Below are 19018 nucleotides of genomic sequence, written 5' to 3'. Positions count from 1 at the left end.
TTATAACTTGGAGCTTATTTCTTATTTCATTATTAGTCGATTTAGGAGATATAGGTGATATTTTGGTACAAGATGTGACGATGACGTCTCTGAAAATCGGATGGACAATGGTATCCGACACGAACTGGAAGGAAAGGTCCTTCATGGTCACGTGGGAATCTACTTCATCCACTCAGCGTCGGAAAAGAGAAATCGAAATTTATCAGAGAGTTGTAAAAGACACTTCTGCTGTCATAGAAGACCTGAAACCGGGTACTACGTATAGAGTAGCTGTGGCACCACATGCAGAGTCTATCATAGCAGAGGAATCTGGCAAAGAAGTCATTGTCTCAACAAGAGAAAGTAAGATATTAAGTGTAGAATATTTAAATGTAAATTCAATCTGCACAAAAAGTGTAAGATAAAGTAAGATATTAAATGTAGAACATTTACATTTAAATTCAATCAATTTTTTACACAAAAAGTGTAAAAAGTAAATAAAAAAATATCTGAAGATTTTCAGATTTTATATTACGTCCAAAGGGGAATTTTTTAGCATTTCGTCTATTATTTTTATTTATTAAATACCATGTTCTTCGCACATGAATCATAAACTTCAATTCAACAGTGTTAATATTATAATAATATATATAAATTTATATATTATTATAATATTAACACTAAACTTTCAGCTGTTTATTCGATTGCTTCGTATTCATACCTCAAGGTTTTAAAAAAAGCGAAAAAAAAAAAAAAATGAGAGAGAATTCTTATATTGCCAAAAATATTCAATATCTAAATATCTTAAATTTTCTTTTTCTTTTTTCAGATGTTGTTACAGCTGGATATACGGTGAGCATACAGTTTTCTTATGACTGTGAAATGCAGCTATTGAATAGTTTTGCTTGTTTGCAAAATGTTTGTAATATTCAAAGTTTTAAGATGACATTTGAATACTTGTTTTAATTTCCTTAACAATGCATACATTATTGAACAATCTAAAATGAAGTAAAATATTCTATATTTTTGACAACTGTCAGATTTATGTGGTATAAAACACTTTCACATAAGGAAAAGGTCTTATAAATTTAAATTTTACTAAATACTTTTTGGGTCGTGCGTTTATCGTCGACCTCAAAGTAGTATAAAATTAAGTTTCATTAATTATAAAATTTCGAAATTACAGTATGCAAATGCTACATGATTTGAAGCCATGTCTTCTAAACTGGTGTTGGTGCTACTTTTGGCTGACGAGTACACGGGTTTTTGGTGATTTTTTTTGGCTCAGTTGTCGGCGCGGTTTTTACAGTCGTCTGCCATCTTATAAAATGTCGTTATTCATAAAAATATTCAAATTTTTAAAAAGATGCGATGTCGTTGAAAATAATATATTGGTGCTTGCGTACAGTTTCGCAATAGATTGAATGCACAAGTCCGATAAAAGGTTGCTAAAATTTATTCTTATCAAAAGAAATATAATAGAACGCTGGACTTTTCTTCAGAGATATCGTACAATATCACGCAATATAATCAGTAGTTATAATTTAAACTACTAAAAACGTTAAAAACAACGCAATGCAAAGAGAAAGCTAATCCGATCTCACACTAAATTCGCAACAATAACAACAGCAGCTAACTAAACAACTGGGAACTGAGATGACATTGACATGACTTTATTATGCCGTGAGTAGCTAGTGCAATTAACTAGTTTTGTTCCGACTCAGTTCAACCTGCAAGTATAAGAAATACATAATCTAAAGATACAAAGTCAAAAATATGAAGAAGTCAGACAGAAAAATAAGTTCAGTCATACGAGGAAAAGAAAAGTGGCTAAAAACAAAACAGGCCGAGAAACAGTGAAGCGCCTTGATCGTACATCATTCTTCTAAGGCATGCTGCCATCTGGTGAGCAAGGGAGAAGTTTTACAGTGAAGCGCCTTGATTGTACATCATTCTTCTAAGGCATGCTGCCATCTGGTGAGCAAGGGAGAAGTTTTACAGAGTCAACTTTCATTGAAGCTGAAAATAGAATAACATTAAATGTTCAGCTTTTCAAATAATTCTATAAACTGCAGGGCTTGCTGAAGTTTATCTTCCTGAGAGCTCCAGTCTAAATATCTTAGCAAAATGTAAAATTTTGCCAAAGAAACCAGCAAAATTGTCCATAAAGGTTTTAAACTTCACATCAGCAAATTTATCAAAGTCCAAATTCTTACAATTACAGTATTTAGTCCCCTGAGCTTCAGAAACATCAGGAACAGGTCGATCGTCTTATTTTCGACGATCGTCTTATTTTCTTTCGGTTGCCGGGAAGAGGTCTTATCATCAGTTGAACGATTGCGAATTTTTGGATAAAATTCGCAACCCCTATAAAAAGAAATATGTGGTTTTTTGCACCTTACACAGGTAGGTTTTTCATCTTTCGATGAATTACAAGAGTAGGTTAAATGGTCAAGCCCACACTTAAGAAATTTCGGCGCATTGTTTCAAAATAACTGTCCGTCGCCAAATCTTTGGCAGCGGATTCAATTCTGAATCGGCGGATGGTAACATTTAGATTCAGAATTCTTTTCTTCTTACAGATCATTTGGATCTACCTGCATCATTTGGAGTCAGAGACACACACACAAAGAAAAAAAAAAAAAAAAAAAGGTAGATTCGTAGCAGTCCCAGTAATTTTCCGGACAAACTGAGTAACTTTGTGACCGAAAATCCATCGTTGCTAAGTTCTTTAGGGATTTCTTCAACATCCGAGGCTTCAGGTAAGCCTCTGGTGACGATTTTGAGGGAAGAATCTTTCTTTTGTTGAAAAGTACTGAACTCAAAATCGTTTTTGAGGGAAAAGCTAGTGCTAATTCGCGATTGGCAGAATTTTCAAAGATGATGGTAATTTTGTCTCTCGTAAGCTAAGCTGAGATGTTCTCTCTCTGGCTTTTTACAACTTTCAAATGGCCGCGCGAGATAGTTCTAGCATTTTCTGCTTTTCAAGGTTTCTGGAAAGCAGTAAAATGATGTAATTACGGTTACAGCTAACACAGTATATTCAATTACATTTCTTCAATTTCAATACAAATTAAAGAGATACTCATTTATTAAATGTTAAATGCACGTGTAAATGCAGTATTTTTACTTTTACCGCATAGCTTTCCCTTAATATTTGTTTCGTGCTGCATTGCATGGGGAAATGCAACAGTTTTTAATTATAATTCTACTAAAATTATCTATCTAAATACAAAATTCGTAACTTATATTAATTTTTTGTTGAAAACGTCGTTTTTGAAGATCTCAGGCGATTGTAAATAAATATATTTACTATGAATATAAAATACTGAAGTATGGTTAAATTATTACTTTTATAGCAAAGACATAGAATAAAAACACAACTTTGAAAACATCTAGACAACATTTATTAAGATTAAAGTATTACTTAACTGAAACACTTCAAAAGAAAGTAATTTTATATAATACAATTATTTAAATGTAAAGCATCTGAGGCAATAAAAAATAGCACAGTAGTTGTTGAAAATAATGTATTAATACTTTTAATAAAAAAGTGAAATATAGATATGTGCTTCCGTTTTCATCGAGTGTCTAATAACGTTTGAGCACATATTGGAAAGTACCACGATAAAAAAAATCAGAACCATAATTTAGACTCCAATGAAAAAAATTTGAAATATGAAAAGGGTAGGAATAAAAAATTTAAAAAAACAAACAAAATTTTTTAATTAGATAACATAATTTAGAGCCAAATTAATGGATCACAAAAATTAAAATAATAAAAAATTTGTAAAAATAAAGAAAAAAATTCGCAGTGTGAATATTAACAGAATAAAATCTCTAAAAATAGCGTGGTAATGCACAAATATTCTACAACCAGTCAACGAGCCAATAAACTAACCAATTAAAAGCAATTAGCTACTTACGTCATACGTCACGGCGCTCCTCTGCTAATATTTATTACACCATAAATTCAACAGCATTGAAGTTATTTAAATAACATAAATAATAAAAAAAAATCTGAAAGCTTTCAGGTTTTATAATCACGCCGAAAGGCGCGTTTTTGTTTAACGTTTTGTGTGTTACTTTTATTTACTAAATATCACGTTCTTTGCACTTCAACCATAAAATTCAATTCAGCAGCAATATAACAAAACATTTAAAAGAGAATATCCTTAAGAATTACCGATACACAGTCTCGCGCGTTATTGATATTTTGTTTTCTCGTACAGTGTTGCCATTGCTCGCTTTGAAATCGTTGAGTTTCTTAATAAAAAAAAACTCATAAATATTTTACAAAATATGAAATAGATAATAAAACAAATTCCAAATTTGGGCTTTCAGATGTCCATATTCGGGTGGAGATGCACGTTATTCAAAATTTGATGGCTCTAGGTACTGTTGTTTTATCATAATTCGAGAAACATACATACATTTATGCAGATTCTTCATTATTTAATTTATTTAAATGTAATATAGGGCTCTAATATTTGGTGGCAACAGTTTCAAAAATAATTCGCCGTTTATAGTGAATCAACGCAAAATGCCAAAACGAAATTAATAGCACTTCTGAGTAAATTACCCCTTTGGGCTAAAAAACTGTTTTCAAATAAAAGGGCAAAATTTAATTGATTTTTAATATTTAACAGCCATAAATAATATTTAAAACGAAGTATTTAAAAAAATAAAAGGAAGTCAAACGCCTCAGTATACGAATTATGAGTTACCATAAATCAATGCTCCAGCAATGGGTGCCATCGTGCCCACAATTGCGCTAAAACATTCGCCAAAAACCCGTGCATACGCCTACCAAAGTAGCACCCTGGTGCGTTTAACCTAATATTAACGATACCGTTTAGAAATTTGCCATCGGAAGCGTAGCCCGAATAGTAGTTCAAAACTCAATGTGCAGTTCTGCTTGGTCTCCGTGGAATAATTGAGCAACAGTGCAATACAGAAAACTCATATTCTACGATATTAGGGCTTAATTTATGATGCAAGAGGAATTCTGAATTTCTTTTGGTAAAACATAACTGCGTAAGAGAGAACGTACATTACTTGAATGACATTTCTTCTGTTATTGATAAATGTATGTAACTGAATTATTCCAGTTTTTGAAAACATTTTTTCATTTAGTTTCATACATTGATAATACTACTTCATTCGATTCAAAATAAATTTTTATTCAATTTAAAAAAACTGTTAAACTTTAATTTCGAAATATTGTGTAGTTATCCAAAATATAATGATACTCAAATTTAAAGTTACAAACACAGCTGTCATTAATACTTTAAAAACTAATACCATTTATATAATTTTGTAAAGGTAAATGGAACGAAGCATTTAGTACAATTTAAAGGCTAAGAGAATACGTTTTCAGAGAAAATAGGAAAGAAAGCAACTTTCGAACCTAATTTCTGAAAGTCATTTATAGAATTATGTTTTGTGAAAGCAAAATAACAAGACTGACTGATTTTGGTTAAAATGAGTCAGTCTCAAAATTATAAAATTTGGTTAAAATGAGTCAGGCGCAATCGTTTAGGCAATGCATTGAGGTGGAGAGCCATAGGTAGGCTTCAAGTTGAGCAATCTCACACGAAAACCGTTTGATGATTACAGATGTCTGGAATAGTCATATCCAAGTTATGGCACCATCCCAAATCATGTGCAGCGGCATCAGAAGACCCAGGCATGGCCATCTAAGAGCCACGACAGCTATAGAGGATCGAAAGCCGGCATTAAATGCACGTTGCCATATGTAGATAACAGCTAGAGAGACTTCTCGTGATTTCGCTGTTGCGTCTGGAGGAATAATTTTCATGCGAGCTGTGCATAGACACCTAACAGTGCAGAAGCTTTACGCTTGGGATCAGGGGTACGCTTCCTCTCAAGAGATGGTAGAAGAAAGTCTGTTTATGTGGAGCGAAGCAGACAATTATTGAACGTAGATAGCTTGGGACTACATCCTCTTCATTCATGAGTCAAGATTCAACGCAGAGCGTTTCTCTATAAGTCTTCTGGAACTCAAGAAAGTTTTTCACTTAAAGGAAATCAGCCACTTTGATGGAAGTGGATTTTTTGGGTGGAGAGGCATGAAATGGACGCAGGCATATCAATTCATGCGACGCGGTGTTATGGCCTTATAAATTTAAATGCTACATTATGGCCGTATGCGGCCCACACATTGATACGGCGTTATGGCCGTGCGAAGACATGGCGATAAGGTTTTAGAATCTTATGCGAGGCCTTTATCGGAGAGCTTTTTAAAGGATTTTATTTTTATGGATAGTAGTAACGAGAGGCTACATAAAGGTTAAATGCTACATAGAGGCTTCATAGAGCTTACATACATAGAGGCTACGTAGAGGATACATAGGATACAGGATACATAGAGGTTAGCAGGGTCAGTTGTTACAAGCAACAACTGATCCTGCTATTCGTCGTGACCTATTTGTTAACTATAAAGAATCACAAGCTGCTTTTAAACGAAAAATTGCATCTGCCAAGCAAAATTCCTGGCTGCAATTTTGTACAAAAACAGTGGACACTTACGGGACAGCTTTCAAAATCACCACAGATAAGATCTTCAGGCCCACAGTTCTACCAGCAGAAATACTCCCAATGGCTTAGTCACCAACAGATACAATAAAATTCGTTCTTTCTTCCCTTTTCAAGAATGATCCACCAGCTGATGACGCAGCACAGCAATCAAACCTAACAGCCAAATTTAATAACTAATGATTCACATAGGCAGTCTACCGAACCTCCTCCAAATAAATCTGAATTGGCAAAAATAATAAAACACCTTAAGCCGAAAAAGGCCCCAGGGCTCGATAGCATAGACAATGCTATCATTCAAATGCTTTTTAAAATTGCTCCGAACCTTATTGTATTATTTATAAATACTTGTTGGAGACACCGACACTTCCCTTTACATACAAAAAGAGCAGAAATGGTACTATTTCACAAGAAAGGCGAGGATTCTGTCCAAGCATCTTCTTATCGTCCTATATGTCTTTTGCCAGCTTTTGGGAAACTCCTGGAACGCGCTATCCTGAGTAGATTACAGTACTTCTTATTTCGTAATAATAATGTTCTGGACCCCTCGCAATTTGGTTTTCTTAGAGGCAAATCAACAAACAGAACAGGCAATTTCGAGTCTTCTTTCAGTTATTCGAGCCAACAGAGAAAAGAATTTTCACTCTCTCATTATTAGCTTAGATATTCAAGGAGCCTTTGTCTATCTGTGGTGGCCAGACATCCTTGATGCCTTGGTCACTATGGTGTCCAGGCGATCTCGTAGACCTCACAAGAAGCTATCTCCCAGACCGCTCTATTCAAGTTACTCTAGACTCTGGAATTGTTGCACAAAAATTGCATCGAGGATGCCCTCAGGGCTCATGTTTAGGTCATGTTCAGGACTCATGTTAAGAAAGATATTCACAATCATCAACTAGTTAAGTACTCATACGATAGCGACATTCATACTCATCAAATAGCTAAGTAACCGTTGTATAATCTTTGTATAAATCTTTTTTATACATTCATTTATTTATTTTTTATTTATATTTACGTTTATTTATTTGCATATATTTATTTATTTGCATATATTTATTTATTTTATTCATATTACTTTTTATGTACTTATTTTAGTTTTTATATTTTCCCTTAATTTATTTTTTTATTATGTTATTTATATATTTGTAAAATTTAATTAGCAACTTTCTTTTTATTATATTAAGTACCAACTTATAATCCTGAATTATATGTAGCATATGAATGCAAGTTGTCTTTGGTTTTGAAATACTGCTACTGTAGGTACTGTCTGATTTTGTTAAAAAATATGTACAGTCCTATCCTGATAGTGGCGACTGCTAGATTGTACTTGATCTCCTTCTGAGCAGGCACTATTCTGTTTAGTATACACGTTAGATCAGAAGCCTGCTCAGTGGTGATAAATAAATAAATATAAATAGAAGTTAAATGGTCTATGATTTCTAGAGGAAGAGAATATTCGCAGTATGGTTGTCCAGTGAAGATGATGGACTTTAAATGCAATAGACGATGCCTGGTATCCTCTGGTAATAGGAATTGCACGACATCAAACATCTTCTCAGAAGCACCTTCGCTCTTAGGAGAATAGAATTATTTGCCATAAGCCAAGATTCGGCTGTTGAAAACACTTTACTTCTTCACACTTCTTTTTTCTATTGGGCCAGTGTAAAAGTTTACGTTCTGAGAATTTCTTAATGCAAAGGTGTCAAGTGATCAAAATTACCTTAATCTGAGAACACACTTTCTTCGTTTTTTAAGCCAGCTTCAACGGTCTACCACCAATCATTCTAGAAGTAGTTAATGATGCAATATTTTTTAAATACCCTATGCTTTCATTTTCCGAATTTTCTCAATTACTCTGATTACATTAATTAGACTTCATACAAATTTCAGCATTTATACAAAAATTATATAAAAAACCAAATATTTTCAATAATTATCCATACTTTATTTTCTAAGTTCTAATGTTCATTAAGATAACATCTCATAATATCTAATGTTCATTAAAATAACATCTCAGATTCACTGATTTTCAGAATTATGTTAATACTGAGGTTTTCCTAATTACTTTTCTAATTCTGTAGGATTCCAGGTGCATGCTTGTTATTCTCAAGATCTCTTGCTGTATTACTGTGATATTAGGTACCGGTTGTACAGTGTTCGTGCTCATTGCCACAAAGTGAGCTAATTTCTCGTTATTCATTTATTTAGACACTCATTTATTTTAAGCATTCATTACACCCACATTTTCTTTTTTTCAAAATGAATGACGAATACGTTTTTCATAAATATGTGCTCTTTTTTTAAGATTTTATTTTGCAGTCTCTTAATGGACACTAGTAATAATTAAACAAATGCGATATAAAAACTGGTTATAAATAACATTTCTCATTAATTAAATTATGTAAAATTATTTTCAAGTATTTATAAATAGATGCCTATAACTATTTTAGCTCCGCTTTTCTAACTTCCCTTTTTATTAATTTGGGAATTAAATCATAATAATTAATATCTTTAGCTATTATATTTAATAAAAAAGTGGTAATATTAGACAATATTTCCTGATTGATAATTTATCTTAAATAATTCTTAATAAATTTTAACGTTATAATTTTTTATCACAAGAAAAATTCAAAATAAAGAGCTTGAGAAATATTCGGAAAGTAACAACAGTATTCAGTTAAAACTCAATTAATACACAGAAAGTGTATCAAGATTATTAAGTGAACTATTTCGTGTTAGTTTCAAGTCTTTCAATCTGAAACACTGAATTTGAAATGAAATTTGCTAAGTAATTTTGCAGTAATTAAATTTTCTCAATTTTTTACCGTACTTAATTTTTTGACTTATTTATATTCAGCAACAGAGAATTAAAACATTTTAAGTTCGAGGCCATGTTAGTGATTTTAACGGAAGAGAATGTAGTTACAGCATACAGTTATTTGGCAAATGAATCGTACCTCAGAATCTTACGGTGAAATTCAAGGTTTTTAATATTTTAGTTTTACATGTCAGTTCTCTTCCACCGATTAGAAGAGGTTTAACGCGCTAACTACGATGAACAAATCAGCTGTAACAGTTTTCGCTCTTGATCCCATTCGTAACACAGAATTTTACTGAGCTGTCGTAAAGTTTGAGTCGTGTAATCCGACAGCAACCTACATTTAAACTCCTAGACACGCTGGAAAAGCAATTCTGTAAGATCTCGTGCACATTGCTATAGTACAGATATAACTTTAATTTTAATTTATTAATAACTTTTACTTTCAAATTTATCTTTTCTCTCTCGACTCAATACCCGCTTACGTCATACATTTCCGTTCTCAGAGCACTGTTATCATCGACGTTGTTAAAACCTCCCTTAAAAACTTTTTTTATAGGAAAAGTATTTTCTTTTAGTGATTTCTGTTATGTTGTACTCAAATGTTTAAGAAAATACTGGTTAACGTTGAGATAATCATGCTCAACTAGTTCAAATTCTTATTCTTTTGTTTGTGCTAATGATTAAAAATGTATCTTTCTTCCTTCAGATCGAAACATATGAATTAGATAACAAATATTTTTAAAGGCTTTAAGGTGTGGTGTTAAATTATTCTCTTAACTGCAAACTACCCAATCAGCATTAAAATATCGTTTCGTAGATTTTCGTACAGTCTTATGAAAATTAAAACTTTGAATAAGCATCAAAAGATTAAGTTCAATAGTTTAGTACTATTGCGAGCCATGGATTCGAAGTTAAAATCGAATCGAATTTGAAATTAAATAATCACTTCAAATGAGCGGAAAAAACTGATATACACACAGCAAAATATGCTAGGCAAGAAAGGCACAAATATTAAGCAAATCCTCCTTAGTGAACGAGAAATATAGTAAATTTCCAAAATCATTCTCAAAGTAAAACTCTAACATGCAATGAGATACATTCCGATGACATCAGAGATCATGTGACTTATGTATAGCTAATGTAATTAAACAATCAAATTGCCTCAGAGATCACGTGACTTAATGCACAGCTAAAGTAAACAAACAAAATCATTCTGCCTCTTCTTTTCTTGCGGAATGTATTTCATTTCGCTAACTGTCGTTGAACCTCAAAGTCTTAAAGCTGATTAACAACCAACTCGTCCTTACACTCGGAACCGCATTTATTTCATTTTGCACGGATTTCTGGGAGCTTCGTAAAACACTGGTCGTTGAGGTTTGAAAATGCATTCTTCCATATCTTCCAGAAAGTCGCCAGATTGACAATAAATCACCACTTTGGCTACTTAAACTTCTCTAAGACTTAATTGATGCATATCCTATATATATATGCGGTTTAAGTATTTGTCACCGATAGTTTATTGGTTGCTTGCGTAACTGTAAATTGTTTTATTCCCCATGCAGTGGAGTGCGTGACGAATATTATGAGAAAGCTAAGCCGGAAAAATTAAAAATACAAGAGCACGTCCATTTAACATTTAATAAATAAATTTAACATCTATATATAATAGAATTCGGAAATGTGCAATCGGCAAAAATCGGCAACGATGAAAAAACAAATAAAATGAAATAAATAAATAAATATTATATGCGGCTTAAGTGTCTGTTTGTCGCCGATAGTTTATGGGGTGAAGTTGCCACGGCACAGGGTTTCCGTTTCAATTGAGAAGTAGACAATTTCCTGTAAAACTTGCCTTTGCTATGACCATCCATAAGTCTCAGTGCCAAACGCTTAAGCGTGTTGGCATTTTTTACCTGAGCCTGCATTTGGATACGGTCAGTTCAAGAGTTCGTGAAAGAACGGACGTAAAATTAAAAATAATTGACGGTCCTCTGCAAGGCGAGCTTAAAAATGATGGAAAGATCTACACAAGAAATGTTGTGTACAAAGACATCTTTGACATGTGAATCAACATTTTATTATTTAAATCACCTTTATTTATTGAGCTAGCGGTGGCTCTTAAGAAATGTACCACCAATAGTTTCCTTCATTGCACTCTAAGCAATTAAGCAAGTAGAAGGGGGAAACCCCGTGGGGCAGTAAGAAAAGGGGCGTTCTCACCGCCTGGCCTCGGTAATTCACTTTGAATTAGAAGACATCACCTTTGCACAAATCATTTTAATTACAATTTATAATATCTAGAATAGCGGTCATTTCATATGACCGCCGGTCTTTTTAGTTTGTTTATATTTCACCTTCTAATTTAGCTGCTTTCTTAATTCAAACGTTATTGGACTCCTTCGAATTGAAATATCAATAATACTGTACAAGGAATACACAATTATAGAACAAATATGGAGGCCAAATTTCAATTATACACAAAATAAATCTAAAATTATTACCCTAGGAGAAACAAGTGAATAAATAATTAAACAAAACGATACATAAAATTACAATACAATACAGAAGCAAAAATGCGACCAAATGAATTTAAATATCTACAGAAATTTACAAAAGTACTTATTAGACTTGCTTTTTTTTTTAATTGAGGAAAAAATATATTTCCTCATGCACTACAAAGTATTACACGAGGCTTACAAAAACGTAAGGGAAAAGAGTCTAATGTGTACACCACATGTCATTCTTGTACGGAATATTAAACTATATATTAAACATTTTTCCTGCATTTCATTTAAACTTATTGAATTGAATCTCTACTTCGTCGATAGCGGATAAACCACAATAGAATAAATGCACTCTTTAAAATTCACTATAGTTATTTACCATAGCGACACTCTGGCGCTAGGTTCTCTTAACAGCGTTACATCTCATTCATTTTATAACTCAGAAAGCACAAAAATTATATCATCTGAAGAATTATCTAATCATTGCCACATGTTCTATTCAAATACTATAATAAATCTAAAACGATGTATAAAAGAAATTAAACAAATTTAAAAAAAAAAAAAAAAAAAAAAAAAACAGTTTTTCACAGACGATTCAGCGCCGCTTACCTAATGCGCATGCGTTATTTGTCAACATTCTGCTCTGTCCCAGACAGACTGGCGACAAGATTTGCTACTAATAGGAAACATTTATTTTCTCACATTTCATTAGAGATATATTTCTCATTCAATTAATTCAGCTCTCACTTCGCGGCAAGGTAAAAATGCATAAAAACTCAAAATATCCCAAATTAAATTTAAGCATTTTGGGCAGCAGGCAAAAAGGTAGATTTTTCTTTACACAAAACTAAAAGTTTCCCTTTGGTCCTACTCGGCAAAAAGACACTGACAGTGCAGCAACATTTAATTCACTGTTCTGCTAAGTTTCAAATGTAAACAAATATTGCTGCTATGATAAAAAAAACCTAGGCTTAGCTGCACTGAAACAGCTTTTAAATTTTTGATAATTCTGCAAATATTGCGTGCAGATTAACTAAAATCATAAAAACCTTAATCGGAAGATAAGAACAACATAATTCAATAATTTTTTAAGCAAAATATGCGCAATTTACCAACATATAAGATTAAAAAAAACTGAGCTCATAAACGAGTAACAGAAAGGGTATATATATGTATATATATATAATATATAAAGTAAGAAATTTAGAACTAATGTTTCACAAAGACCAAAAATTTTGAAATTCATAATTTTTGATTATTATTATAAATAAATTTCAAATACTCCTATGAAGGCAACAAAGAATTTAACTTTACCAAAGAACTTGAACATTTAAAAATATGCGACATTTATAATATTACTATCAAAATTTTAGATATAGTACCTAATCTTAAAAATAGACTTTTGGGTTAAAATGTAGAATCGTCCACTTAATTGTTTGACGCTTTTTACAAGAGTAAGAAGAATTTGATTTTTGTCAATTTTCTTTGACTTTTTAAATGAAAATAGGTGTGTACACGGATAAAGTCAAGGGAGTGCACAATGCCATTTTTGTGCAATTCTGGGAATTTTTTTAAGTGAAAATAGGCCGATGTGTACATGGATACCGAGTATGTGCAATTCTTAAAAACGCGCCAAGCAGTGGACGATTCTGCACTTTTGCCGCCTTTTTAAGGAATCTATATGTTTTGCAGTTAAGAACGCTTTATCCTTATGGATTAAACTTATGTATTATTAGTAAATCTGCCTTTTATGTTACCATTTATGAACATTTCAGTCGTTTTAGTAAAAATATGCAAAGAGATACCAGAAGAAATAGCAAAAAAGTTGAAACTTCTCTAATATTAATATTCCACAGTCAAAATTTCAAGATTTACTTGAAGAGCAATACTTCAAGAAAAATATTCTTAACTACCTTCATTCCCTACCGAACAGACATCTTTTTATCATTCAAAATTTTGACAAATATAAATTCAAAGGAAATAATCTCATTAAATATTTGGTACTTGATGTCATAAAATTGAAATTTAACTGCGCTTCTTCCAAAAAAGAAAAACTTTTCTGTACCATTAACTTTCTATATAAAAATTATGATGATCTGCAACTTCATAGGACTTAAACAAACACAACAAAAATTTCCTGCAACAAATTCTAAAATTTCGGTTTGCTTCGAGTACAACAAAAAACCAAGTAGTTTTATTTCTAACCATAATGAAGATCTTGCAGCACCCTGATTTTGTAATGAAGAAAAATTTCTGCCATTTGTTGATAAAGGCACAAGCATCTGGACATTATTCAAGACCAAGAGATTAGGCTGCTTATGAAAAAAGAAATAAAGTTTAGAGCTATTAAATTCATTAGTAAATTACATTGCATATAAAACAATTCTTCAGATATTGATAATTTCATCTTGAAAATTAGTTCTTAAAAAGGAAAACTGAGAAAATAGAAGAATTTAAAGGAAGTAAAACTGGAAAAATTTATTTCTGAAGTTTTCACAATTAAAAAAACAATTTATCATAACCAAAATTGATAAAGCAAACAATAATTTCAGTATTTTATGAAATAAATTTTACAATGATATAATTGAAAATGAATTGAAAAATTCTTTTACATCTGCAAAAATAAAGAAAGAACTGTTAATAAAAAACTTCTGCTTTTCACAAAAAATGAAGAATTTTTCACTTCACTACAAGTAGCAGATTTGCCAATCTTTATGCCTTACCAAGATTTCATAAAAATCCTGTAAAATTTAGATTTACAGTCAATAGTACCAGAAACTTCAATAAAAATTTTGATAATATTTTTACCAAAAGTTAGAAATCTTAAAATTTACAGTATTAACTGCTACGACTTTAAAAACCTCTACACGTCTCTGCCACTCAATGAAATTTACAAAAGTCTTTTAGAAATGACAGAATTTTTTCCTGAAATATTTAATATTCTGGATTCCCAAAAATGGAAAGAATTTCTACATTTTTCGTTATACAATAACTATATTAAACATTCAAACATTGCGGCTTTCCTTCCGTCGACCGCTGATGGTAACCTTGTAGTTTGTTGAGTGGCCGTGAAGACTGTTTCAATCTTTTTCTCTTTTCACTAGCTCCTTCCTTGGCATGGAGGTAGGAAGTAAGATGGAGTCGCCCTAAACAAGTTTCTCCGTACCCTGCTCTGAAGCACCGGCGATCCCTACGTGGTGATCAAAACATTGGGTCATTTACCATTGAGTTCTATGGGATTTGACGCGTTCGGGTGTAAATATTTTGTAATTACGTCGCAAATATACATATAAATGTATATATTTTCTTTTTCTACAACACTTCAGAGTCCTAAGTATGTGAAAACAACATATTTTTAAACAACATTTCATTCTGAACGGAATTAAATGCTATACTTTTCACAGGACAGTTTTCTCAGAATGGTTTAATTTGAATGAAATATTTTCACAAGTTTTCGTTAATTACATTAGAAAAAAAAAAAAAAAAAAAAAAAAAAAAAAAAAAGAATAAGGTAATTCGATTTTATTCGGTTAAGGTACAAAAATTAAGATCAAAGTTTATTGTATTATTAATATTAAAATTATTCATTATTTCTTTTCTATTTATAGAGCTTCTTCCTAAAATACTTTCTTAAATATGACATGATTTTTTGGCTTCTTTTAAATCGAAAAATGTAAGTCAATTTATAATTAATGCTCTATTCGGTTCATTTTAATTTAGAGAATTATTAGGAATTAGCGAAATACTTTAAATAAGTATTTCGCTAATTCCTAATAATTAAATAGGTATTAAATAGTATTTGACTTTCTCTGAACATTTCTGAAAGGGAATAAAATAAGTTTTTTTTAAGTATTATTTAAAACTTGTAACTGAGTTATTATAAAATGTAAAGGGAATAATTCTTTTAATTATACTTATCAGATTTTTTTTTTACCCTTCATTTCAACAATACATATTCCAAAACTCTTTATTACGTTCTTAAGTGCGCATCTCACAGCATTTGCTTTACAATACCTTTTAACAGATTGCTTTCCAATACGAACGATTCTTGCTTAAATAGTTTTATAACGTATTTGTCAACAGGATTTCAATTTATGTTTACAATTCAATATTAAGGTTATTATATATTTAGATAACATTTATAATCATTATAAATTAGATACATTTAATCATTAGATTTCTTCACTGTACTTTCACAGTTGTTTATAAGTGAATAAATTCTTCATTTCAAATACATTTATAAATAATTTAATGAATATTTAAGTATTTTGTCAAAGGCAGATACATGCTTTTTGCAAGCACATGCATAAATACCCATACATATTTCCTATTTATCATTTCCGGCATGTGCAAATCTTTAATTTCTGTGCATTCACTATATTTTTCGTGTAAAGTAATTTACACTAATTTAGCATACACCCGAAAGTTTTACATAAAAAATATATATGAATATAATTTGAATGAAAATTATAAGTATTATTTTTAATACCCACTCAAAGGTCAGTTTTTCTTCAAAATTCCTCCACGATGGCATCTCTCTCTTTAGGCAGATAGCCCTTGCGTGCGTTACTCTATTTAATAAAAACTTAATCTGACCTATGTGCCTAATTACAAATATTTTAACATACATAATTTTATATTTACATTTAGCCATCAAGTTTCAAACTTTTCAAATCTTCTAGAAAATAAATTTTGGCAGATCACTTTTAGCAATTTTCTTAAAATCTATATTTTTGTAGTGCAACAGCTTAGAATTTTATAAAACAAATTCATAATCAAAATCGCTGTTGTTAGTTATCGAAAAATAACCAAGATGTGATTTTTGCGTAAATGTCAGTAAACTATACAAATTGCTATTATCCATTACACTATGAATGTTTCTTTCATGCGAGAGTGTCCCTTTTTCGATTTCTGTGAAACTGTCGTATGTCGAAATACTATCAGAATCTTGTCAAGCGAGCTTCTGAATGTAAACAAAGAACACCCCGTCTAGTGACCCAAGCTTCAAAGCAGTGCTTCATTCACTTCTAGCGCGGAATGGCCCCTCCTCCCTTTCCTACCTCCATGTTCCCTGGTCCCTTGACTTGCACATTTTTTCTATTATTTTTTACAGTGGCCTTATGCTGCTTATACTTCCTCAGATTTCTTCTTCACCATGTCCAGCGTGATGGCGTCTCTTAAAAATTTATTCTTGCTTCTGCTGACTTGAGGAAATCTACATCTAAAATGACATTAGCTTGCAAATTTTTAAGGTATCCGACTACGTTCGATACCCTAATTTTGAAAAAGTGTACAAATAAATTCATTTTTGGTGTTAATTAGCAGAATGCTACCTAAAATGACAGAAACAGTTTATAAACATATTATTAAAATGTAATTTTTACTTTTTTCTCACATTTTGGATCAAAAATGTATTCAAATTTCAGTATCACGAGATTAGTTCCCTAAAAATTATTTATCAATATTTTACTTTTATTTTTCACTTATATTTATTAAAGCATAAGGAATAAAATGGCCTAAAATCTAAGTCATAAAGCAAAATGTCTATTAAATATACCTGCTTGAGTACATACACTAGCTATTTTTCGAGAAATTTTTATCTCTTCATTTACAAAATGGTCTGCAAAAATCTTAAATACGTATGTAAACCTAAACTTTTAGTCCATTTAATTCCCAATATTCTATAGAATATTTGTGGGAAGTATCATAAAATTGCTATAGTAATATTTTAAGTTACGGTGTTTTTCGTATTAGAAATGTTGACAAAAACAAGTTTTTCAAAAAACAAATTTAAAGTTTTATCTTTAGAAAATATATTAGAAATTGATATATTACATTGCTAAAAGTGTCCTATTTTGTATATTGCACCTTCTATCAACTCTATTTTAGAAGATTTTCTTTAAAGAAGCTCTTAATTTTTTTCTTGTGATTTTTGCTTAATGCAAAGAATGCCTTTTTGAATCAATAATCCGAGTTTTATCAATACAGTTACATCCCTTGACAGTATATTGTCCATGTTTCCTATTAAGTTTCCCAATATTTTTAACATACCCAAAAATCTATCATTAAACTGTATTACTCCTATATAGGAACTAAGACACAATGTTGTCAACTCAACAAACACTTGTTTTGGTACGATGCGTTATTAAAACTCTCATTATTGTTTTGAGTTTCGAAACACACTGGACAAGATAATGCAGAAAATACAGATTTTAGAATTTCAACATCGAATATTCTATTACTAGCTTCATTATTAGCTTCGTTATAATTTTCAGAAAATGTTTTATTGTTTCCTAGTTTCGATTCACTGGTAGAAGCTTTCACAGTATATCTGTTTCCAGCAAATCGCAGTTTTTTAGAACGAAAAGTTCCACGCCGACCCATTACGACGTTTACAATAATAAAGTGAAAATATTTTTGTTACAATGAATTTCGAAAGTAATCTTACTTCCAAGCACATAATAATAATACATATATTTCAAAATAATCTTTTGAATATCGCCAAGAGTATTCAATTGAAATATTCTTGTTTAGAGCAATCTGTGTCTCTTAAACATCAACTTCTGGCCATTTAAACAGCAACTTCCGGCCTTTGAAACAGCAATTTTCGGTTCATGGTATAGAACAAAAACAGCCATAACTCTACTTCTAATCACCGGAGAGAGAAAATAAAAATAGTTTTTGGAAGCTAAAAATATAAGCTTTAAATTAAAGAAATAAAAATTTTTTGAAAAATTTCTTCAAAATTGACGATTAGAACGTAGTTGGATACCTTAACTACAAAAAAAGTAACTTTTAATTGCTCACCTTTTACCTACACGTATAGTGGCAGCTTTCCAGTGCAAGCGCACCTTATTCCCTGGGCTGCAATCACCGCTGAGCCTTCGGAGTTGTATTACCTATAACGTCGGAAATTCTGCTTAGTTTTTCCCTCAGAAAACTTCTTCGTGCTCCCGTGTCAATTAATGCGATACGTTGTTTAACAGAATTTGTACCTCTGGCAATTCTACATTTTTAACTACCACCGTATTAAGATGTATATGGGAGGAAATTTCCTCTTTCCGGAGCCGCTGACCTCCAGTTTTTCCAGCGCCCATCAGCAGTTTAACGCCTTGGGTTTTGTTTCTTCCTTCCACTGTTTATCTGTTTTTTGGGA

The 19018-nt window shown here is 31.4% G+C and overlaps 1 protein-coding gene across 4 annotated transcripts in view; it reads left to right on the top strand.

Annotated features, from left to right (window-relative positions):
- The window catches only part of LOC118197229 (uncharacterized), a 193136-nt gene that overhangs the window by 141325 nt on the left and 32793 nt on the right, over positions 1 to 19018 (top strand). For 3 of the 4 annotated variants that reach the window (XR_015039711.1, XM_085811640.1, XM_085811642.1), the window contains exons 20-22: positions 37 to 342; positions 809 to 831; positions 8619 to 8713. Coding sequence is in view for 3 of the 4 variants with exons in the window: in XM_085811640.1 (XP_085667766.1) it covers positions 37 to 342; positions 809 to 831; positions 8619 to 8713 (424 nt within the window). In the remaining variant the exon portion in view is untranslated. The remainder of the gene's footprint in view (positions 1 to 36; positions 343 to 808; positions 832 to 8618; positions 8714 to 19018) is intronic. The other variant, XM_085811641.1, reaches the window with a different exon arrangement.

This window comes from Stegodyphus dumicola, chromosome 2 (assembly GCF_044657685.1).
Source record: "Stegodyphus dumicola isolate Sdum_Otavi_A_Nest chromosome 2, ASM4465768v1".
Classification (NCBI taxonomy): Eukaryota; Metazoa; Arthropoda; class Arachnida; order Araneae; family Eresidae; genus Stegodyphus; species Stegodyphus dumicola.
Note: the sequence above shows the minus strand (reverse complement) of the source record. Positions and strands in the feature narration are given on the sequence as shown.